At 38.6% G+C, this 25,825-nt stretch overlaps 1 protein-coding gene across 3 annotated transcripts in view; it reads left to right on the top strand.

The window, feature by feature from the left end:
* The window catches only part of kiaa1549lb (KIAA1549-like b), a 60,769-nt gene that overhangs the window by 2,156 nt on the left and 32,788 nt on the right, over positions 1-25,825 (top strand). For all 3 annotated transcript variants that reach the window (XM_040011953.1, XM_040011954.1, XM_040011956.1), the window contains exon 2: positions 23,632-23,985. In XM_040011953.1, coding sequence (XP_039867887.1) covers positions 23,632-23,985 — 354 coding nt within the window. The remainder of the gene's footprint in view (positions 1-23,631; positions 23,986-25,825) is intronic.

The following is a 25,825-nucleotide window of genomic DNA, read 5'->3' on the forward strand; positions in this document are numbered from 1 at the left end:
TTGGGCTTCTGCAATGAATGAGATTAGGGAGTATTTTCTCCCCTGGACAAGGTCTCTTATAAACGGCACTGCCACGAGATGATATTTTAGGGATGCTGTTGATTCTGGTCTACTCGGGGTTTGCTCATATGTGATGTAACGCTCACCTGAGCCTGAAGCCTTTGTCTCACTGATCAGATTGCACTGCACAGAGCACAGAGCTCTGTTTCTCCTCAGGATGAGCAATCTCATCCTCAACGTTGTCTCCCAATTCAACTTCACTTCCCCATTGTTCCTTTGATGGCATTTTATTTGTGTTGCATTTCAATGACAGAGGCTATTAAGCCCCATTATTACAGCCAGTAATGAGCTGTAAGGAGTTATTCTGGGAATGCAGTGCAGTGCGGTCACAGGACAGTGTTTCAGAGCATCTGGGTCAGCACTAATGACACACATACTGCTGCCCACTGTAGGTCTGTTTGTCTCCTCTGGCATGTGAGGCAGCTGGGGTAAGGTTGGCCGACTTAGCTGCCCTTCAGCCATCACCGTTTGCCGGGAAAAGTGGTTGAAACAAAAGAACAAGACAGTCAGTCTCTTCATGTGCACTGCCTCGACTGCACAGGTGTCCTTGAAATCTTGTGTGTCCACGAGTGAAAACAGAACAAACACAAGGTGTTCTTTGCAGGAACTAAACTGAGAGTGGCTCCATCAGCCCTTTCCAGTCTGCATACTGTGATGTAGTGGTGGCTGTAGTCTCACCTCTGCTGATGCACTGCTACAGTAGCAGAGTCTCCTCCTCCTCCCTCCCACCACCTCCTCCTTTTCACAGTCAGCACATCCATTCTTAAACACATGAACACAGCAGCAGCACCTGAGTTGTACAGATAGAAGTGCATTTTTTACAGTATTTAAGTGATGTTTTTGCATTTATCTGTGTGCTGTCTTTTAGGTAGCATCAGTGCAACCTGCACTCTTTCCTCCAAAAAATAATTCCACCTTTTCTTACATTTGATTCAGCTGATGAGAGTATGTACACCACATGAAGTTTAATTGACAGATTTTTGCATTTAAGTGTCCAACAAAGGACATAAAACATTCCTTTTATGAGCTATAGCAAAAAAAAAGAAAAGAAATAAAATACAAATAAAAAAAATAATACTATTACATAATGGATATAAAGTACAAAATTATTACACAGAAACTTGAACACTGCAGTCTTCTATAAATTAATTCATGCAACATTGACTGGGGTCCATTACGTTTTCTCCAATTATCATTGAGATGTCATGGGAAACGATGGGAATACTGATGCCATTTTTCTTTTTCTTTATCCTCTATGTATCAAGAAAAACCTAGTAGCAAACTAAACTGTGTGGAGGTGGCCAACACTAACAGAGGCTCGTCAGACATTTATAAAATCAGACCTCGATGTCTAATAAATTCTCTTTTTAGCTTAAACTTTTGTAGGGCATCATTAAATGTGTAGGTACTAATAGAAAGCATTCTATAGCATTGAAATCTTAAAGGAGCACAATGGGGTGAAGGTGACGTGAAAGAAGTTTGGAACCTTCAGCACGCCTGAAATTGGATATCTGGTGGTTAGTTACACAGGGGTTCACACAAGGGTGTGGGGTTCCCCTGCTCTCATGCTCCCTATGCCTATGCTGGGGAGGTTCTGGTGGACTTTCTGGTTAAATAAAGGAGGAGGGGGGGAACAAAGCTTCAGAAGCCTTCTACAGAGACCAGAGGACGACTGTCTCAGCAGCACTCCAAAAATCAGGCTTTAATGGTAGAATGGATAAACTGAAGCCACTCTTGAGTAAACATCACCGATGGCCTGCCTAGAGTTTGGGTAGAAGAAAAAATAATTTTCTGGTCTTATCAGGAAAACAAAAAAAGCCATCAAACTGCAAAGACTTAGAGGTGGCAATTCACAGATGCTTTTCATCCTATCTGACAAACCTTGATAGGAGTAGGTTATGCCTGGGAGATCTGGGTAAACTGGCTAAATCCAGGTATTTAAAGCCTGCAGAAACTTATCCATAAAGCTCTGCCAAAGTGGCTTTTACAAAGCCCAGAATTAAGGATTTATGCATGTTTGTTAATAAAACATTTCAATTTTCTGTCAGCACACTTTCACCTTATCATTATAGATAAATGCTTGATCTCTGTTATAGAAATTGTCCTCATTATACTGTGCAAGAAACAGCACTGAGCAGCTCATTTGTTTTATTTTTTTGCTTTGGATTGCATTTCCCTAAACTAATATACAATATATATTCTGGTTTAGTGCTATATTTGTGTATGCCTTTCTAAGGATTACTAAATAAAAAAAACACTTAGTTTTCTGAACTCACTGCTGAACCTGAACAACATGTGATTTCTATGGTAACACCAATTTTTGACTAACAATGACATTTCCCCTTCAGAGCCCTCACCAGTCAGAGTCAATGTGAGATGCTGCGTCAGTGTGTGTGTCTCGAGTAATTTTCCAAGCAAAGACTAAGCTTTTGCCTCATGTTAGATTGTTGTTGAATAAATTCACAGAATCTCGTGCTGGCTTTATTGCTTTCTTATCAACAGCTGCTGAAATTATGCCCAGGGACATGCAGAAGAGCGAGCTAAGCAAAGGCTTCTGTATTCCTTCCACGATCAACTGACTTCTTCTGACGTAAGCTCTGTTTACTCCTGCGAGCACAGCCCGCCCGTTCGCTTATGAGTGCTGACAGCTTGGTTTTGACGCGGGGTTAACCTCATAGACCTCTGAGTATGAGAAGCCATCCCTGAGCTGTTGCCAGTCATCACTTTGTGCTTAGGAATTCATTGAAAGCAGGCATGAAAGTAAGATTGAAAGCCATTTCCTATTTGCAAAACATTCTGGGGGGTTTTTACTCATAAAATGAATGGTAATGTGAATTGAGTGGCTCGTGACACTATCTGTGTGCCTGCGTTTTTTAAGTCTTTCTAGCTGTGCAGTTTTCTTTTTTGTGTGTGTTTTCTGTTTTCTTGCATGTAGATTAGTCTTTTCGGAGCTGTCAGGATGGTCAGTGTGAAACTAACTTCTACAGATTTTTTTTTTTTTTTTTTTTTAAACACCACTCACTGTTGGTTTGGTACACTGTCTACATGAGCTGTGGGTTTTGAAGAGTACAGGGAGGGCCATTTATATGGATACGTTACGTTGAAACCAAGCACACCATTGCTTTTCTTGTGACATTACCAATAAGTTTGATGTGTCACATGGCCCTCTTCCTATTGAAAAAACAAAAGTTGTATCCAAGATGGCCGACTTCTAAATGGCCACTTTGGTCACCACCCATCTTGAGGAGTTTGCCCTTTCACATATACTAATGTGCCACAAACAGGACTTTAATATCACCAACCATTCCCATTTTATTACGGTGTATCCATATAAATGGCCCTCCCTGTATATTCAGTTAGGGTTCTAGGCCTATTAACTTCTTGTTAATGATCATGATTGACTACAACTGGTAGTTTCTCTTTGTCAGCATAAAAAGGATTTGATTGATAGCACTCTGAACAATGGGAAAGGCCAAGGAACTCAGTGAAGATCTAAGAAGGTCTCTTGGAGCCATTTCTACTACAGGTTACAAGATCATTAGTTTAAATGACTAATGATCACTTTGTCAACACTTTGCCAAGGACTGGAAGAAGACCCAAACTGTCACCCTCAAATAAGAGCAAGTTGGTTAGGATGTTCACGAACAATCAATGAACCACCAAGGCTCAAGCCTGCCATAAACTAAAAACTGCTGAAACACCGGTGTCACTGTCCACAGTGAAGGAAGTTTTAGATAATCAAGGACTAAGAGGATGGCGACCAAGAAAGAAACCACTGATCCAAAAACCCAAATAGTTGCTTCTGTTCATCTGGACATTGTGTTTTCACTGGGAGAAACGTTTCGTCACCCATCCAAGTGACTTCTTCAGTCTCAGCTGACTGCAGGCTTCCCCAACCTTATAAGCAGTATGTTTGCGTAACGACTGAAACTAGCACCACTGACTAACAATGGGCCATGAAGTCAGTTTCATGATCATTAATAAGCAAATTGTCATGACCATTGATCAATGAGTACTATTCACTAGGGGTGCAACGATATTCGTATCGATATTGAACCGTTCGATACAGTGCTTTCGGTTCGGTACGCATATGTATCGAACAATACAACATTTGTAATTTATTTTATCAATTTTCCTTCTGACGATGCTGTCTGTGTTGAGCGCTCAGTGAATCTGTGTTCGACTACTCCGCCTAGGCTGCACTGTCGAGCGCAGATCCACTGAGCGCTCAACACAGACAGCATAGTCAGAAGGAAGAGCGCAGGGCAAGCTAGCGAGACAGAAGTTAAGCTCTACTTGCAACAGGCAAATTGAACCTCATTCAGATCTGGCGTTTGGAATTATTTTGGTTTTCATGTGACATATGACCCTGAAGGTAAGCGAGTCATGGACTAAAGTAAAACAGTATGTTGGATGTGCCATGCAATGCTCATTTACATTGGTGTGAACTAGTGTGTTAGCGCAGTTAGCTCGTTAACGTGTTTGCCAGTCTAGCCCCATGCACGGAGCGATCGGCGGTAGCTCGTTAACGGAGATTTGCCGTGTTGTGGCGTTAAGGTCATTTCAACGAGATTAACCTGAAAGCACTAGTGGGAACACAACGAATATGACTGCACATTTACGCCGACATCATCCTAGTGCAAAGACAAGTGGAAGCAGACAAAAAAAAGCAAGCATGCTACTAACTTTAGCCGAGTCATTTAGACAGCTGTTAGCACATGATTCTCCTTATGCTGCTGAGAATATAGCCCAGAAGAAGCGGATAGTATAGCTTTTATTTTGGAAAGAGCCATTTCTCTGTAATAAACTCTCTTTTCCAAAGATGAGTGATTCCTCAATCAGATACAGGGCTTGCAATATCGCTAGCCCGACGTCCTGGAGCTAGCGATTTTTTTCAGTCGGGCTACCAAAATCTATCTCTTCCCTGCCCGTCGGGCTATTGTAGGAAAAATATATGTCAATGCTTTTGCATTCTTTCAGAAATGTAGCTGGGTAATTATGTCATTGGCATCGGTGAGCCACTGTCAATATGTGACATATTGAAGTCGCGTTTGAATTTGCGCTTGTTTTTTTGCTTTCACTTTGCAATCGTGCGAACTGTGTATAGAGAGCGACAGCACTGATCTGTGAGTGATGATAATTTGTGCACCAATTCCTCTGACATCGTCTTATTAATCGTTAGCTTACTATGCAAACATGACAAGTGAAATCTCCCGCAGCAAGCTTAAACATGTGAGAGGTTGATCGCGCAGAGAATCGCTGAGCTTATGTGAGTGCGTGTGTAAAAGCATTTCAGTTCTGCTGAGCCAAATAAGACAGGTCAGGGTGAAGAAGTGACAGCCAAAGAAAAGCTTACCACAAAACGGAGAAGTTATGACAAATGAGACTATAAGGCAAAAAGAAAGTGCAGCTTTATGGTTTCATGGACAAAATAATTTCTGTGGCTGCAATATGACGAGCTAAATAACCAGGGCTGCACATAAGTGGTCCGCAGGTGCGCATTCGCTGTCAAAATAAAAAACACGCACAAGGGTTAGGGTTAAATTTAAAAACTGTACTTTTGAGTTAAAATATATATTTATAATTTTAATAAATGACAAATTAAAAATGCATGAACATTTTTTTGTATCGAAAAAATATCGAACCGTGAAACCAAAGTATCGAACCGAACCGAACCGTGAATTTTGTGTATCGTTGCACCCCTACTATTCACATGTACTGAATAGAGGTATACGTTTGGAGGAGTAAAGGTGAGGCTTTGCAAAATAAGAATTCTACCAGCTTTTAAGCACTGTGGTGATAGCATCATGCTTGGGTGCAGTTTTGCCACCAGTCGCATTGCTACATTGCACAAAATGGAAATGGATGAGGGCTACCTCAAAATTCTTAAACTTCACCTCAAATCGACAGCTAGACGGTTAAAGCTTGGACACAATTTTGATGTTCCATCAGGACAATAATCCCAAACACACATGAAAATGAAGTTTGGAATGGATAAATCAGAGTAACATCAAGCTTCTGGAGTGGATTTTCTAAAACCACAACCTCAACCCTATTGAAAATTTGCTGGATCTGTGCCAGTAAACCAACCTGTTTAAGTCAACTTTACCAATTCTACCAAGAAGAGTGATGAAATATCCAGCCAGAATTATGCCAAGTTTGTTGATGGCTAACAAAAGCATTTGGTTGAGTTGCAACGTGCAAAGGGCCATGTGACCAATTATTAGTGGGGTTCTATATATTTGATCCTGTATATATAATTTTGAGAGAAAATCCAAAATAAATTCAAACTTTTGCACCCAATTCTTGTTTTTAGTATTTGGTCATGAAAGATATATGCTAAAAAATCATTCCACCTGGGAAAAAGAACAGTTCAAAGACATCATTAAAAACACCAGCTGATTCATGCCCCATATAGAGAACAATTGACCTGTTTATTTTGTTGGTTTTGTCTCATTGCAGAGACTTACCGCACAACTTTAAACATATTGCGTGGAAGTGTGTCAGGAGGGCTTGAGATCTATGTTTATGTCAGGAGTGTGTGTAACTCTAGATGGTTTGAGCATCAGCTGTGCATTTATAATTTAATTGCATTCTGTTGTGCTGCAAATGTTTGTCTTTGCGACCAGTTATTAAACTAAAAACTCAATTTATTAAAGCAAAAATGCTGTAAAACACACACACAAGAAAAAACAACTTTGTTTCGTTCTCCATCTGCCGTTTTTTGCAGGCTATGCAGATGTTTTACTGGGAGACAGTTGGACTTTAAAATTATAGGAATGAAAGAAATGAAAATGCTGAACGGATATTGTGAAGTAATTAAAATCTATTAATGCTGCCAATCACTCTGAGAACAAAGAACATTTATTGTTATTTATCTCTGCTATAATTCACTCTCTTTCAGACTGTTTCCATCTAATCTTAAAGGGGCATGCCTTTTTTCCCCTCCTCCACTGCCATGCAGGCAGCATTTCTACAACACATAGATGTATTCTAGGAAGGGCAAACTAGCTTCTAATTAATATCATAGACCATCTGCCTCACATTGCCCCACGTATAGTTCTGTAAAATCAGGACGTATTGTTTGTGTAGAGAGCTTTCTGCATGTTTCTCTCCAGTATCTATCTGTACCTATGTGCTTTCATTTTTTTCCCTCCTGTGTCCTTCTCTATTTTGGCTCTTTGGTTTAGCTTGATGGCCGATGAAGGCTTGGCTCTGCTGCTGCTTAAGAAAGAACAGCGTGCCGTCTGATTTATTGGGACACACTGTATAATACACCACACTGCTCTGCACAAGGCCACTGTTGAGCACACACTGCATAACACTGGACTGCCTTACAAGATGGCCTGATCCTTGAGGAAATGTCAGGAAAGATCAACTTATGTGATGCAATTGTATGGATAGAATCTGTCTGTTTGAATTTAGTGGTTATCATATTAGGGGAACTGAAGTTCAAGTGAATTAAATTCAGCGGTTTATGTTAGTGTTTACAGGTACTGCATTCTCGCATAGCTGCTACAGTTATCATGCAGTGGCTGAAGGTGGGCCGAGCTACACAGGTTGTCACCAGCCTTCATGTAATAATATAACTGATGAGGATGATGTGTTATTTATCTAAGCCTAGCAAATCAAGAGCATCTGGTAGAATGTGGAAAAGTGACCTAATGAGCTGAAGTACATTCATTCAAATGGATAGGGCTTTATTAGCTATTTTAGGTTAGCATTTCTTGGGTTTGTCGCATGCTTGAATTTTAAAGACGTAAAGGCTTTAAGACCTTTTGGCTCAAACAAACTAAGATGTGAACAGACCAAGATTTTGATATATGGGTGCATAAATAGTCAATGTAGTTGTAGATGGAGTGATTTAAATCTTGTTTACTGTTTATCAGATGTTTACTGATAAATTGTCAGTCACATCTAGCTTTTGTTAGATATTGTAAATGGATGGGTTAAAACGCCAAAAACGCTTCCTACTTTCAGATTTGTTGAGAAAACGACATTATTGTTCACGGAATGATGACCTTAGCCATCACGTCGTGATCAATTTAAAGTCTTAGTTACTAATTTCAGCAGTTTTTTAATACCATGTGATATTCATGCAGGGTATTCCTTAGGATATGGCTACCTTTCCGAAAAAGAAGTCACTCCCATGTCAGTGTGCAGTGTCCTCAGTTTCTGAGACAGGTCAAACCCTCGGATGTTGACGAGCAAAATTCCTTAACTTATTGCATAAACCGTGCATGGTTCCTACTCAGCCCTCTCACAGTGTTATGAAAAACGTGTCACGCACACAAGTTGCAAAAATCAGGAGGCACACAGCTAGCCGTAACAACACTAAAGTGCGGCGTGTGCCAGTAGCTGTTTCTTTCATTGGTGTCATCGTTGCCAGAGACAACAATGGCTAGCATGAAGTAGGCAAAATACCATAATTGCAGTTTTTGGCCACTAGGGCAAAGAAGAACTCCACAAGTCTCCACCACACAGTGCTGATGCTACCATATCCAACAGTCTGCATACTTACGCTAATCAAAATTGGAACTTAAAATGAAGTCACTGAAACTGACGCTAAAGAGTTTTTGTGTTTAGCACACCAGTAAGTTATTGGTTATTAATAAAAACCTATGTATGATAAAGATAAAGTGTAATTTTGATGTAACAAAGAGAGGTTTGCATAGTTTAGTGCTTGTTGTTGTTGTTTTGAGTTTATAATTTAAAAAAAATGTGTGCCAACAACAGTTATTACCAATTACGAATGAATAGTTCATTGTTGGTCTGTGACCCTGTTTTAGTCCGAGAATTCTCACGTTCCGACCTGTCAAAGCGCTTTCACATTGCCGTGTAAGTCTGCGTATGCTATTCTTTTGTGCGCTTTAATTGGATTATATAGAAATTGGGGCTAGGCTTGGATAATTAATCGTCTGTCAGTTTCCAAGAGAACTGGATCATCATAACATGAGTAGAACTGCAAACAAATTCTGATTTTACAATGTAAAAATTTTTTCCATTTAAATAAGGGTTTCTTTTAATCTTATTTTTTAATCTTACAGTTTCCAGCCATAGAGTGATATGCACATCCTCTTATTATTCATAAAAATAGTATTACTTTATCAGTATTAGTTATCAGTTCTTCACACTTCTTATAATCTAGAGTGCAGACTGTCCCCAGGCTGAGGCTGATTTAGGTCGTTTTTGACTCACAGTGCCATTGACAGTATACCATGAATTTTTAGACTCAATTATCATTTACTCTGTTTTTCTTTCTAGCTTCAGTAAAGCAGGCTGAAAGTGGAGGCAACATACTTTATGTGAAGATGACAGAATCAGCGAAGCTTCAAGAGTAAGCTCAGTTCGTGGAGAACATTAAAGGAGAAATTTTACATTTTATAAGTCTATCTTTTTAATCAGTAATCCAGTTGTCTTGTGACCTTAAAAATGTGCTCTGACAGGATACAGAGGTGGTTTTACTGTTCACACTTGTCTCATTTGCAGGTGATTTGAAACACTTGCACAAACTGAACTATAGCCATTAAGTGCTGAAATATAAGTGGTCTGAACTACATCGTCGTGTAAAGTATAAAACATGCCGTGCATTTTAAACACGTGATGAAATTACTCACTTGCACGCACATTCATAAATCTTTACTGTAAAATTTGTTAGATTTATCTCCAAACCTTCATGCTTTTAACCATGTCACCCACAAAGTCTAAAAATGAAACACATTGTTCCCCATAGGCTCATTCATTACTGGAATAATCTGAGTGTGTAACTGCACTGTCTGAAATAAAAAAGACCTTTACACACGCTTCTGTTCATCTGTGGGAAAGTTATTCAAGTTCCAGACTTTGTTTCTCTTCAGTTTTCATAGATAGCCTTCTCAGGCTTCAGATACTAGTTCATTTGTGTTTGTGTGGTTTTTGTTATGTACATCTTAGCACTTTGTGACACCCAAAAATGAAAACTTATGATACATTGTAACATTATGAAGTCATTGTATTAGTTGCTGATATTGTGTTTTCTTAATATCAGCTGTATCCCATCTTTTATTTGTCTAATTTTAGGTAGAACTATAGCAAAACAAAAGCCCCCATATATTGCACAGGAGAACTTGAACTCAGTAATTAAATAACATTAGTAAATGTCTCAGTTTTTCATCCACTGGCCAAAGAAGCTAACCGAATTACCCATTTTACCGCATGGTGCAGTTTGTATGAAATACAGTTAAAAGTGCGACTGTGCTTCTACCTCAGTGTTTCTTTATTTCCTGTGAAACTGCAGCATGTTGTATGATTAACAAAGGCAAAAAAAATGTCTCTCCAGGATTAGATTATAATACACACAGTACATCTCAGTAATTTTATTGTCAGCAAACTGGCCACTCCTTAACAGTTGATGTTGATAGACAATTTGTGGATAATAAACACTGTAGTAGAGACGGGGGAGTGTGTGACATCACATTAAAAGAATCACAGAATATCCAATTCAAGAAGAAAGTCTGTAAGCAAAGAAGACAAATAAGTGGAGCTTGGCGTTGATATAAAGAGACAGAAACTCTTTGGATTGAGATTCAAACTGATGGAAGAGGGCTGCATTGTTCTGTAACTGAGAAGACCTTTAAAATTTAAATCATGTATCAAAAATCAGGGCAAAATTGCCTCATTTGTCTTTTCATTTTTATAAAACGAATCAAGACTGATTATAAAGTGGTGCAGCAAATAGTGGGAATAAATAGGAAAAGATAATATGACAGAGCGATAAGAAAAAAATTACCCCACAGTCCAATTTTTACATGCTAACACTTTGAATCCTATGACATTAAATGCACATCAGAGTTATGTCCCCATTTTGATACAGATGTGTCCTATTTCTCATTCTCAAAAAAAAGGGTTCTGTAGAAGCATCCGTCCGCTTAATAGTATCTGTCTGCCCAACATTAGAGTCTCGAAAATACTTTCAGCATTACAGTTCATGTTGCTGAGTGCATGTACTGTGTAATGTTGGTTAAAAAGATGAAGATTATTAGGATTTCTTCTTAAATTATAAAATGTCTGCCAAAATGTCTAAATTAGAAAACATTACAATAGCAGATGGTTCAATTTGACCTTTCACAGTTCCAATAACATCATCTGTCTACGTCTGGTCCACTAGAATAATCTCAATCTCATCTCAATCTTCCCTAATTAGGGAAAACCTTTGAATAATATAGTTAATCTATGGCCTAGATTCATTGAACAGTTCTACTCAGGTAAAGTATTGATGGTTATACACACACACACACACACACACACACACACACACACACACACACATATACATATACAGATAGATAGATATATACACATATATGTTGTAAGCACAATTGAGCTAATGAGCTGACAGCTTTTTTTGTTCATAATGCCAAAGCAGCCACTGCTAAACTGCTGCTCTTATTGCACACAAATAAAACCCTATTAGGATTTACACAGGCAGACAATGAGCCAGCTTTATATGTATGATTTATGCATGATTTACATTTTATATGCTACTGCTCTCCCCTCACACCCAAAAGGAAAAAAATATAAATAAACATAAAAAACTATGAAACTATCTTAAAAATAAAATATGAACAATATTATTATTATCCATTCTAAGGAGCTTGGAAAGAAAGCGTCTGGACTAAAGCATAAAGGTCACTCTTTTGAGGATACTAATGTTCTCATTTTGGACAGAGAAGATAGATTGTTTGAAAGAGGAGTTAAAGAAGCCATCTATGTCCACTGTGAACGACCATCTTTGAACGAGATCTCTTCCCAGGCACCTCTCGCAACCTGCGTCAGGTAATCTCAAAGGGTCACATGAAATGGTGAGGCAAGGTCTCACAATGGTTTACCTGAAACCTCTGCTAATAATGACCCACGCTTTTTTTTTCTCCACACTTTGGCACGTATTGTGAAACACATGATCACTAGTGGTCAACAACCTTCTTAAGGGAAAACTCCCATTAGGGTTTATATACCTGGGACTCTCCACCGTTTGTTTTTTAGAACTGAAGAAGTTTCTCGAATGAGAGCTGAAAATTCTACAGGAAACTTAAAGAGGTCTAGTCACTTTGTTTCCAAGCTTCTTAGATTAACATGACTGAGTACCTACACAGGCATTATCCATTCTGTTTCCCCTTTTCAATCTCTGTCAGTTCCTCATTCAAACAAACCTTCTCTGTCTTGCCTAAATTTTTAATTTACTGACAGTTCATAAGACAGCCTGTAAAAAGAGTTTATGTCCATAAATTCTATATGCAGTATCTTTTAGATATGAGCATGTCTTATAAGTGCTCTCTGTTCACATAATTATTCCCGTAATTAACTAGCTTAATTAGATGTTTGTGTTTTTGCTGAGCTGAAACAGTCTTACGTAATTACTTCTTAATCATTTGATTACATGTAAGTTTCTTACTTTTTAAAAAAAAAAAAGATTTTTTTAATCTGCAATATGCAATTACAGCTCTCTTGCAACATGCAACACCTGAGTAAAATAGCATGCAGTAGACCTAACAGCATATCCTTTTCATAACCAGTAATGATATAAATAAAACCATTTCCAGAGTGGACACTGAAAACAAAAGAAGGATATTGTTTAATAATGTGTATGTTTAAGAAGTGGGGGTTGCTCCAGTGATAACAGTTTATGCAGCCAGCAGGATTTTCACCATTATGATCCTATTATAAATATCTGCAGCATTAGCATGCTCACTGGCTTGTCAGTATTTGTATTTCAGAGGGATCTTAGGTAGCCACCATTGCAGAAGCAGCTGCAGTGTGACAACCAGTGGCCTTGCGGTGAATTCAGGCTGTAATGGAGGTTTTTGCTTGAGAGCACATCCATCATTCTGCCTGTTGAAGTCAGTGGTGATCCCTTTGTTTGCTTCGACTGTGTGGCATGTCAAGGTTGAGCATCTACTCGCTGTGATGTGAAGATGAACAGTGTCAGTGTTGTAGCGCAAACATGCACTGGTTGACCCGGTATTCAGCTATGGTAAACTGCATGATAGACCAATGTCTTTTTTATTATCACTTGCATTCTCTAGTTCATGCTTCAACAAATCATTTTGTGTTTTCTTTCCTTATTAAAAGGCAGCATATGGACATATGATACTGCTACATTGAGGTGAATTGCCCTGCAGTGCATAACCAAGCCTTTTCCCATTTTGCTGCTCACAGACATTGACAAAGCACAGTTAGTAGTTATATTATTTCTGACAGGGCTACTTTAGTCAAAATAGGGCTATTATTTCATCTGCATATTGTTGTTCTGGGACCTTCCAGCACTTACAACAGAAGAGCAGCAGCAACACAGGACCTCAGCATAGATCAGAGCACTAATCAGAAATAGTATGAATATTGTAACGAGGAGCTGGGATGAAAGTCAGGTTGCAAAGCGGCTTGTAGAGGCAAAAGCATCTGTACAAGCATCTTAAATAGCATCCTCCATATGAGGCTTTTCAATAGAATGTGTAGAAGGCTATGAGATGAACTGTCATAAATTGTGCAAAAAAAGAAAGAAAATTACTGAAAATTTCCCAGAGTTCAAATAGTTAGTTAAACAGTTTGCTTATAAAACATGAGTTTATATTTACATACATGCTTTGATTTTAGACTGTTTTTATGTGGTTGCCATGCAAAATGATGGCAAATAATATATAATTTAACATAATTCAAGTATTTACGGTATAATACGTTATTAAATTAAAATCCTATCATCACCTTTATAAGGTGTTTTAAGCACATAAAGGCTACAAATGCCTCGTTGTAACCCATTCAAAAGTGATTGCTAAGCATCATGATGACATCACAATTTCTGATATAAATAAGAAACTTCGGAGGCATAGATGTGCCTGTGATTTTGGCCACACAAACCCTGATCATGCAGCGGGGATTTGTGGGCAAACAGAGATTTCATGTACTCTAGTGTGAATAAAAAATTCTTCAAAAGTTCAGTGTAAAAATGAGATCTTAATCTAGATTCAACATCTCTTGCATATTCAGATCACATGAAGAAATGCTTTTTATACACTTGTCTGTGAAGGTTCTCAGTCATCCAGGTCATTGTAGTCTAAGGAGCTTGGAAAGAAGCTCCTTACACTTTTATACACTTATTTGCATTTCCTACTCATGTGCATTTGTCTCTGTAACAAGACGACTGGCTTACATGTTCCTCAGTTCAGCTTTGGTTGCCTCTGTGGTAGCAGAAGCAAGATGACCGCCATGTTTGCTATTAACAAATTCTTCTTTAGATTTTTTTAAGTATTGTTGAGTGCCTTCCCTCTGGAAATACACATTGTCCATTAATAACAGTTGGAAACTTGAATTTCCAAATCCCATAGAATCCCATAGAATCCCATAGAATCCCTTCCCAAAACAGAATCAACATGAGCCAGTGACTTTGGGGACTGTTGCTGCAGTGACCCCAGATTATAGAGCATTGTGATTGCATTACATAGATTTGACATTCTTGTGCTTGACTCCAGTGTGGATTTAGAGGGAATCCCAAAGGCTTAACAGGCTTATCCTACCTTGTTATCCCTCATTGTCCTCTTCCCTCTATCATCCTCATGCTACGGCTAACCTCTGCAGCCCTGTGGTCAAGAAATGGTATCAGAGTCCACACATCTGCTCTTATAGGTCTTATAGATCACTGATTTGGAAATCAAAAGGATTCATAAGACAGTTCTGGTGTTGTTGCTTTGGGGATATATTATCAGTTCTAGTGTTCTCTACCTTTAAATTGTAGTTTTCCTTGGCAAATACTCAGTAAATCCAAACCTGACCCAATTATATGAAACAGCATGAAAATTTTGGTCTTTGGTTGAGTGGCTTCACCATCCCATGTGTATGATCAAGGTCAAGTCTGTGCAGTGTCTTTGTTATGTCACTTAAGAGCCTTGTAAATATTCAGCTTTTGCTTTTGTGTTTATGTTAATACGCTTGAGAGCCAAGTTGGTTTGACATGGAAAGCATGAATTATGGCTGCGACAGAATCAGAGTCACCATTACTGCAATTAATGTTGATGTTAAAACTTCAGAGGCAAGACGGCTTGTCTGACAATTTACCGTGAATGAAGTTGTTTAGGTTAATGAGTATTTATACTATAAACAAATGAGACCTTTTAGAGGTTAATTGTGTTCTTTGGGGATTAGATTTATGCATTAGTCAACTGAAAAACCAGAGAGAAAAGATTTTTGCCTTTAGCACACATGGAGGAAATGCTTAGAGGAGGTTGACGTTTATACATATACTATTACTTTTTTCTTTTTAAATATCTGCTCATCCTTTTTCATGCTTTGCAAAACACAATTACTTGCAAAGGCATGCCAAGGGAGGACAGCAGGTTTCAGCATTTAGCAAGATTTGAGAAAAATGAACAGAGTTCACTGAAAAAATGTAATGAATTTTTCAAAATTGTTACTCCAGGTAATTAAATCATAGAGGCAGAACTGATTTGACTGTAATCTAGACATGTTCAGAAAGTCAGGCCTTTTTGCTACTGGAACAATGAGATATTGTTGTGCTGGGGTTTAGTGCAGGGTATATGAGATACAGCAGGTAAATTCACTGCTCTGTCACTTTGCAGGACGAGCTTTGACTTCCTCTGAAGTCTCTCTGAGGACCCAATTAAATAGTGAGTGCAGAAACTTGTGATCTCCTCTGCAGCGATACCAGAATAGAGTAGTAGAGGGTGACACGGGTGACCAAGCTGAACTTTACCTGCTGTGATGTTATGGTCTTTTAAATAGCAGACTGCAGGCCACAGCTATACTTAGAGAGGTCATCCTGCAAGCAGATGTTGATTCTGATATATTTTGTAGACCTTTGTGGGGCCTTTTTTATTGTTAGCAAGGACGTGGTGAATTGTACATTTATTTAAATATAGTTTTGAATGGGGATCATAAAATCTATTGGATGATGTCAACCTTGTAGATGGCTATTGGCCTGCTGTCAAATAGGATTACATTTGGTTGCTGTTGTTTATCTGTTGTGTGCAATCAAATTAAAAAGAAAATATAATAAAGCTACAAGGCTTCAAAAATAATTTTTCATTAAGATCTCTTTGTTTCCCCACTCAAAAAGGGGGGATGATAACAACAAAGCAATCAAACAAGAAAATCTTGATTAAATCGATACATTTACTTATGTTTAAACAGAAGATAAAACTCGGATTAGTTGCCCACATGTTAAACTGTCTATATAAAGAACCAAAATGAATATGAACACAATAATGAACAGATTGTGCAAGTATATAGTATAAAGGGAAAGCTGACTAGTGACTTCACTCCAGTTTAGCAAAGGAGGCCCATGATTTTCTATTTCTATGCCTTTCTTAAGCTTTTAATCTTACACTGTGGGCCATCTAAGGTTGTTTAGAATGGATGGCTGGATGAATGGATGTTTTAAATTAAGTGGTACAATTGCATACCTTAGAAGGAACCTTCATCTTCACTCATATGCAGTCAGCTGCTGCGTCACTATCTGATGACAGCCTGCCATGCCAAATGGCTCCTGTAATCCCAGGCCCGTCATAGCCCCCAGCATGCAGTTCAACTCCTACACTTGTACCCTCGCCTGCTCTGAAATGTATGTTCCCAGGAGATGAACACTTTGGTTTGATACAATTCCTTCTTCTTAAAAAACAAAACAAATGTTTTTGGTTTCTGATAAATCAGTGAAGTCACATTTTTGGAAATAAGACAAGCACACCAACACTAGCTTAGTTACTTTTTACTTTTCGGAAAGTCAACTCAAGGTCATGATGACTATAGTTTTTGCAGCCTATACATACTCAAAAATGTGTCATAATATAAAAAAAACAAACCATAATGCAATGTGAAAGTAGCAACAAAAACAAGAAAGAAAATCAAACTAACTAAAATGCAGTCATTCACTACGAACTAGCAGTGGTACAGATGACTGATGTGACTTTATGCCCACTTTTAAAGATCAGATTGTCTGCCTTTTGTTCTCGCAAAACATAAATGATTTAAAAAGACTATTTCCAAAACCTATTTTCCAAAAAATAAAATTCAACCTATAATTTCCTTTTTTTCTAAAAGGATTTTTTCTTATTTGCATGTAGAGCTTGGTAGTGTTTGGGTTGAAAGGAGCTTTCTGTTGGCTTGTCTTTTTTTCAGATAACATGAAAGCACAGTTGAAGGTGTAGAAGTGCTGGTGTGTACATTCAATGCTCAATCATTTTAATAGACCACCACCCAATGTAAGGTATTGGCAATGTGAGAGAAAGAGAAAACTGTAGGAATAAGAGGATAAGTGGCAGATGTGCAGCTGACAAAATACAACAACTGTGTGATGCTATCGTATCAATATTGACTAAAATCTCTGAGGAATGTTTCAAGCACTTTTTGGAATCTATGTCACAAAGAATTAAAGAATTTCTGGAGGCAACAGGCATCTAACCTTGTCTTAGATAGGTGTAATTGATGAATTGAAGTGTTTGTACACTGTAATCGGTACAATAATCAGTTCTAAAAGGAAGAGGAACAAGATTTGGAGACTGTGAGGAGGACAAACTCCCTTTTTAACAGGAAGAGACCTCACGCAGAAGCAGGGCAGCCACCTGCAACAGCTGGGTGGAAGTTAAGGGAGGAAGAGTCTAGTGGAGGAGTTCAATGCACCATGGGACATCACACAGTGAAATACAGTAATCTAGCCTAGAAGTATCAAATATCTTGAGTAGTTTTTTGCGACAGGTTGCTCCTAAATTTTACAGTAGACGAAAATTGTGTTTTAAAAGAAATATTTAGGTCAAACATTTCTCAAAAAGTCCTTTGCACTAGTAATGAAGGCATAGGTAAATCTATCAAGAGTAATGTGCTGTGCTTTTTCACGTATTTGCTGAAGCAGCACCTTGATTTCCGAATTTACATAATGAGCCATAGAAATCAGTTAATTTTGGATTCAGTTACTCTGTTTTTTGCCAGAGGGTCTGAGCAAGCAGATATATGATCTCTCATGTGAGAGTGGAGAGAATGTGTCCCCTGTCACCTTCCAAAAGCTTGCTAAAAGCCATGAATTATTGCACTCTGGTGTGTTGTACTAAGCCAGCGCTGGCCGAGACAAACATAGAGACACTCAATAGGAACATTATCCCAATACGCCATATAGCGATGCAGATACTGGGAGGAATTAATTAGTGTTGGGCTAATTAAAGACTACAATGTAACAGCACTGTTTTAGTCTCTTATGATACCCCAAAGTGATTGTGACGGCTTCTCAAATTGTTTTTTTTTTTACATTTTCCAAACCAATCCTGTGTACCTTTTCGTATCTTCAAAAATCAGGACAACTCATGACAATCAGATTTTTCTAATCTTACAGCATCTAATGTCAAACCTAAATGGGGTGGGTTAAACTCAGACACGGGGACAAGGACAGCCTTTGTAAGCAGTAATATGAGCAGACAGACTCCAACAACATAAGCCATGACTACAGTGTTCTGAGCTACATCAGGACAGAAGTCAGTGTGTTGACATGTCAGGCTGAAAAAGCTGAAGAGCCTCAGCGTCAGTAGAAAGGCTGACTTTCATCTGGAGGGACAGAGAGAGGAAGTGAAGAGAAGGAGAAGAGAGGAAATAGAAAAAAAAATAGGTGGCTAGAGAGAGCTCAGCTTCTCCTGAGTCAGGGCATTGTCAGGAGATAGTTTTTCTCCTCTGAGGACTTCATCAGTGGAAAAAAGGGACAGTGATTGGGCCAGTGGATTTTTCTAAACAAATAAGATTTATGCAAAAACATTGTTAAAAAAGTGCAAAAAGCACTATAGGTGGATGGATGCACTAAGTGAACATTACTATTGCACTTAAAAATAGATTCCTTTCAACTGGTGGTGTCAGGTGGTGACTTCTTTGGTTGCTAAACAAAGTAGTAGAATACATTTTTAAAAATAATTAATGGTCTCCATTATGGAGTTTAAATCATACCTAACACTTGACTGTAACTTATTTAGTAAACTGTGGTCACATTTAGTGTTAAATGGATGGCTACCTGCCTGGTGAATGACAAATAGCTACCAAATGATCATGCAGTGTCAGTCACACATATGATGCCTAGTTTCTACAAACCGAGATGCTCAAATTGAGACTTCACAGCAAGATTCTGCGGCCCAGTTGGTGACAGTGGCTATATCTGTTTTTTTTATGTGTGGTATGTGGCAAAAAGGCTACAAAATCAGCATGTACAAAACTGGGTGGCTGTAGCTCAGGAAGTAGGGCAGGTCACCTGCTAATGGCAAGGTTGGTGGTTTGAGCCCTGACTGCTCCAGTCTTTGGGCAAGATATTGAACGACTAGTCGCTCTTTGATGGGTTCATCAGGGCATGAATGTTGTAAATTTATAGAAGCTTGTTTCTGCCACTAAAAAACTTTTTTTTTTAACCATCGGTAGTTTAACATCTGGTTATCTAAAAATGTCAACCTAATTCAGTTTTCAAGGGTTTTTTTTGTTGTTGACTTTGGGTTATTTTTTCAGCATTTTGAATTAGTAAGTGTCAAACGCTAACCCTAATTAAGTTAGTAAGTCAAAATTTTGAGATATCGAACTCAAAATTTTGAGACAATAACCTGAAATTTCAACATAATAATCCAAAACTTAGACTTACGCATGTCAAACATTTTTCTCAGCACTGGAAATAAGCTCCTATGCAAATGCGTGTCTAATTAATATATAATATGATAACAATTTTTTGTATTAATGAGTATCCAAGTATCAATTTTTCTGACCAACCTTTCTAATGCAAAAAAGAACCCACTGCATTTTCACAATTTTAGTATAAAAAAGTATTGTTTTACCCTAGTAAATAGAAGAATATGTTTGTTATTGTTTAAATAAGGTACATAATTTAAATCAAAATTCACAACACAAACCAACTCTTGGTGCTTGGGTCTATCCTGAACTATTTTTAAATGACCAAACCAACAAAAAGTAAAAAAGAACCAAAAGCAAACGATAAAGTCTTTGTTCGAGTTCATGACTGAGTGAACGAACATCTCTTTTAGTACACTGTACGCATCTCTGCGTGGCTGCAGAGTTAAGTGTCCACTGGGTTCTGTTCTAGACAGATGAGGCATGTATCATCCTGCTGCGCTGTTTGCACCCCATGAAAAAAAAAAAGACAGAGCTGGGTGTGTGACATTCTCCCTCGCATCCACACTGCCACCACAGCAGTGCTTGGCATCACTGCCAAATGCTCCTTCTACTCGTCTTCCAGCCCTGCACAAGCATGATACCTCCACAGAGAGAAAAACAGCGACAGTATGTGAAATAGATACATTTTTTATAATTTTAAAAGAACAACAGCTCAGAGCAGTTCTATATGCTGTTTCCTATCATAGACAGCCAAAAATGTAAGAGGCACTTCCTCGGCAGGAGTTGGCCAGGCTTCTCAAATTGGTTTCTATGCTCCCAGGCCTCCATCCAGTTCACTATTGAATTACACTCACTTGTTTACCATTTTCTACACATAAGAGAACAAAAACAGCTTAAAGCAAAAGGGGAAGCAATGTATAATATGAGTGCAGCACCAGGAGCCCAGCAGTGTCATGTCTATGTCCTGGTAGCTCAAAGATAGTGTTGGCTGAAGAGAGGAAAAAAATTCAGTCTGGATTTGATGTCTGTGGTTTGAACGTGCGGCTTGTCAAAGGTTTAAGAGCTAAGTCAGGTATGTTTAGCTGTCTTTTAACTAATAGTTAAACATTTTATTTATCACACATGTCTGTAGTTTTGACTTCTTGCAGAAGGCTATAATGTTGTTACTAAACCATGATTAGTTCATGTTTTTAGAAACTGACTCTATACTGCCTAATAATTCCCTTGCACAAATCATATACTGTGTATTTCAACAAATTCCAGCTCTTTGTTTAAACTACGTGATACTGAGCTAAATAAGTAAACCCAACACAGTGTTTTTATGGCTGCAGCATTCACATGGTATCATCGCAGGTGTGTGGCGTATATTCTTATACACATTTCCAAAACGTGTACTTGGTGTCTTTCAGACTGACATCCAAAATAACAAGTTGTTGCAAAATGTAATTAATGATTGATGTCTTTTACACGTTCACATTCCATCTTTTTTTTTTTTTATCTTAACTGGATCATTTTTAGTCTTTCAATTGCAACAATGTTAAAATCATAACCTGTTTTGTCGATACAGTGTCATTTTACTTAAGTAACCTAAACAATCAAACACCCGCTTTGCATTTATAACCCATTTGAATTGTTCTAGTTTTGGTCGAGATGCAAATCTTCATTTTTTACACTGATTGATTGATATTTTCTGTTTTTTGAGACAGATGCCTGATGGTGTGAACAGTCTGTAGACTTAAAGGCAGTTACAGTTTTTCTTCCAAATGACCTAAAATGTCATCATTTTCTTCTTCTCCCACTGCTATATACACTTTCATAGCCCATCCTTTTTATTATACTTTCACATTTCCTCTCGGCTTTTATCTGCAAGTATTGTCCTCTGTGGTCCATTGTTAAAAATCCTTCCATATGCTCAGCTCCATCGGAGCAGGTGGCAAACCACAGGTGGAACTTACACCTTCACTTGGACTGGCATCCATCCCATGAACCAAAAGAAGTTGGCTTGCTAACTGTGGGATTGGGGATGAGGGGTAGAGGATAGGATGGAAGAATGGAAGGTAGTATCTCTGACCTTTTAGTAGCCTTAAGGAAGGACAGATATCCTTTATTTTGTTAAACTCCTTTGTGAATAGATGAGAGCAATTACCTTATTTCCACTCTTTTGTATCGCTGGATTTTAAGAATGGATTAAAAATTGCTGTATAGCAGTTTCACTAATCACATTTTACCATGTTACAGATTTATTGGAGAAAAGGAATTAAGTGGGATCACAAATACAGGATGAGGGGGCTGTGTTTAAGGAACTAATACTGCCAGATAATAAAATTCTGTGATTTACTTCTCTGAAAACAAATTATAAAAAGCATTATGCCAATTCTCTGGGATATTGGTGACATTTAAGGCTACATTCACAGTTATAAACCTGGAACTTTTGCTAAATGCACGGGTATTAAATTCTATTACAGTTCTCATTTAATATTCTGTAATTCTACTGATAGAAAAAAGTGTTTTCAGTCCCAGCTGTGTTAGTACACACTGCCTTAGGCTAATCGTTATGTGTTGTACAAAAAAAAAAGAAATAGACTCAAAGGCCTCACAGAATGTGCTGGACACTCATCTTATATTTTATTCTATCCTCAAGTATGTATTTATTAAAAGAAATGAAATTGAAAAATAGATCTGGCAAAATAACATTGACACTATTTGAGTATCTTTTTTGCTTTTCTGAGTACTCGGGTATGTCAAAACAGTCCCCAGAACTCCGTCTTCTGTCCATGTCTCTCAGACACTAAGGGGTTTGCTAGTTAGACGAACTTTAGCAAGGGAAGCATGTTGAGGGGGTGGAAGATGTGACAGGAATGCTAAGCTTCATAAATGGATAAAATAATCCCTGTATGGATGTGTTGACGATGTGCCGTGAATAAAAGAAGTGGTAGGGACAGGAATGGATGAGAAACAGCTCAGCTTCAGCACATTAATGACCTCCAGCATCTTGATGATAGCTAATATTCTCCAGCTGCTTCTCTCTTTCTTTTACTGAGATGTAATTTCTGCAAAGGCACAAAACACAGTAACAATAAGTCCAAAGTGGTTTTTTAGGCGTGCCATAATCTTTGCTGTACTTTAGAACATGGTTGCTATCTCTTGAGTAATTCTATTTGTTCCACTTTGAAGACTGTGCCTTTTCCTCTATTTTGGGAATACATGTTTGCCCTTGGTATATTGTCTGAGACTATTAGAAACCTATCATTATATTCCTCTAACTAAGTAGTATTTGTGATAATTCTCACAATCTTAAGAGATTGTACGCTAAAAGTATTATTTCTTTTTTTTTTTAAATGATAGCTTATCCAAAATATCACAATTACCCCTGACAGCAACATCCATTTGCACATGTGCTTTTTTTGATCCTGTGTGACAGTGAGACATACCAGTCTCTATGTAATGGCCTCATCGGTCTTGTTTACAGAAAAGTAATACTGTGCTGACATGCAGGCTGAATGAGTACGCACAATGCAGTGGCAGTCTGATTTTTCACACTGTCATTTAATAGGACAGGGCATCAGCATGGCATTTCATACAGGTTCTAGGGCTTAAAAATTCAGAAATGTGTTATTCCGTACCACTGCTTTTACCTTTAACCTTGTCCTGCTTTATGTTTTTCGATAGCTCATTAATTAATCTCCAACTGACTGTTGGACAGCAGAAAGAACAGGAGAGCATCTGGACCAACATCAATTCATTAATGATTTATTAACATTTTAACTGCAAACTTGAATGCTTCTAAGAAGTTAGTGTTGATGAATTCATAACTCCATGACTGCAGTAGAAATCTCAATGTATGTGTTTGTTGCTGATTTACTGATGTGCATGGGTATGCAGAACAAGAATCTGTTTTGTTTGTAACTTACTGAACCATCTTTCCCTCTTATGCCCTCATAACAGAAAAATCCACCTACGATGCCTCAGGCTCCTCACCTTTACCGAGCGACCCAGCAGTCACAGGCGTTCCTGCTCACCCATCGGCTGACCTGTCAGTGGCTGAGGAGGTGCCTTTCCCAGTTGTCCATTCAGACAGTCACTCAGACACTGATGCGGAGGGCTTATCGGGGCAGCCTGCTTTTTCTTCTGTCTTAACCATGATGGCAGGAACTGTCAAACATCCAGTGAGCCTTGATCAAAGTAGAACCTTGCCAACTATCACCAGGGATGAGATCCATACCACCCAATGGCCTTCACATAATTCCAGCCAGGGCTCAGACATGTCCTCCTCATCGTCACATGTGGGAGCCAGCTCAGGTTTGACTTTTAGCATGTCTCAAAAGCACGCAACACCGCCTCAGACTGCTGGTTACACTGTATCCAGGCTGTCACGTGTATCCTTCACAAACGGAAACAACATTGTATCATTGTTTCCATCATCAACAGAGTTGACACCAATAATGTCTTCTCCATCTCCATCCACACTGTCTGTGCTTTCATCCTCCGTGCCTTCATTTTTCCTGTCACCTTCCACTGAGTGGATAGACAAAGCCCTTCAGACAGAAACAGCAGCGTTATCAGCAAGGTCTCAGGGTTGGTCAGACAGTTTAACATTCCCGCAGCCCACCACTCAGTCACTTGCTGACCTGCAATCTGTAAGACAGGAGAGACAAAGCAAAATAAGCAAACGGCCACACTCTTCAAGTGAAACCAGCATTGATAAAGGCAATAAAGTAACAACACATTCATCAGTGGACAGAATCTACCCAGTGAGTGAATTATACACTAGAATTGCAACACCCAAAGAAATCCAGACACCAGCAACCAGCACATATACACTATACTCTACTCCTAACTATAGTCAAAATCTTTTAAAAATTTTGTACAGACCTACTCAAATGCAAAATCCAGGTATGAACTTTGTACCCGCCAATAATCTTGAAATGAACGCCTCATTTCCCTCTAAACTGGAGAGTCAAGCTGTTCAAAGGCAGCAGGGAGCTTCACAAAATCCCACATCAGCACTGCTGTCTGCCCATCCTAAAGGCTACTCAATTTCTAGTCATATCACACAGTGGCTTCTAAACCAAACGGCATACATGGAAGAGGAAGTTAAGACAGCAGGAGAAAGTCACACTTTTATTCACGAAGGTCATGCCGTCATGTCATCACTCAGCTCGCATGTTGGGACTCCCACTGTGTCACCAGTAATGGCGATCACACCAGGTGAATCATTTTTTACAGTTTCCTTGGAGACTCCACCAGGTAAAGTGACGCTCTCTGAAGCTGCAATCACCAAGCTAACAGGTAGCCACTCTGGCATGATGTCCTCAGAGCATGTATCTAATCCTGGTGATTTACTGATCGCAGCGGGTCACAGCAGTCCCAGAGTCCCTGCCACTGATGTAATTTACAACCAGGGAGAGATAACGGCAGCAGAGCTCAGATCTGTTTCCACTCATGCTCACCTGAATAACTCACTTTCACTCACACAGCTGAAACCTGATTCCACTATTCGTTCTATCCCCAGTTTGAGCACCAGAACAGGAACAACATCGTCTGCACTGGAGTCAGATTTGTTAAATTTGAGACCCAGAAATATTCAGGAATCTGTAACTGGGTCTTCCAAGGGCATAACTCACTCGTACATAGATTACACAACCTCAAAAACTTTATTTTCTAGCAATAAGATAGAATCTCTTTCAGGATCTGCAAATGACATAATTTATAAAACCAGAAGCCATTCACACCTCAATCAGCCTACGTACCACCCAAACTATAATAATATAGATGAGCTATCTTCCAGAAGTGCGATATATTTTGCAAACCAACCCAAATCTGTTTCATCACCGCAAATAATTCCCTCAGAAAGACCTCTTCAAACAAGGCCTTTGCCTGATTTTTTCCATAAATTGTATACACTTAGTTTAACTTCTCAAAAATCTGAAGAGACAGTGGTGTCCTCTGATGAAACCTCTGCTCATATAAAATCAGAGGGAGTGACTGAGATCCACACAAGAGCAGAAAATAGTAAAGTATTGCAAGGTTCTCCTGTATTCAATGGAAACAATGAATCTTCTCTGATCAGTGATGCTATGTTTTACAAGAAAGAAACTCCATCAGTGTTCGCAACACGCTTCCCATCTCTCGGGACTAA

Source organism: Simochromis diagramma, unplaced genomic scaffold (genome assembly GCF_900408965.1).
Source record: "Simochromis diagramma unplaced genomic scaffold, fSimDia1.1 OVJJ01000603.1, whole genome shotgun sequence".
Taxonomy (NCBI): domain Eukaryota; kingdom Metazoa; phylum Chordata; class Actinopteri; order Cichliformes; family Cichlidae; genus Simochromis; species Simochromis diagramma.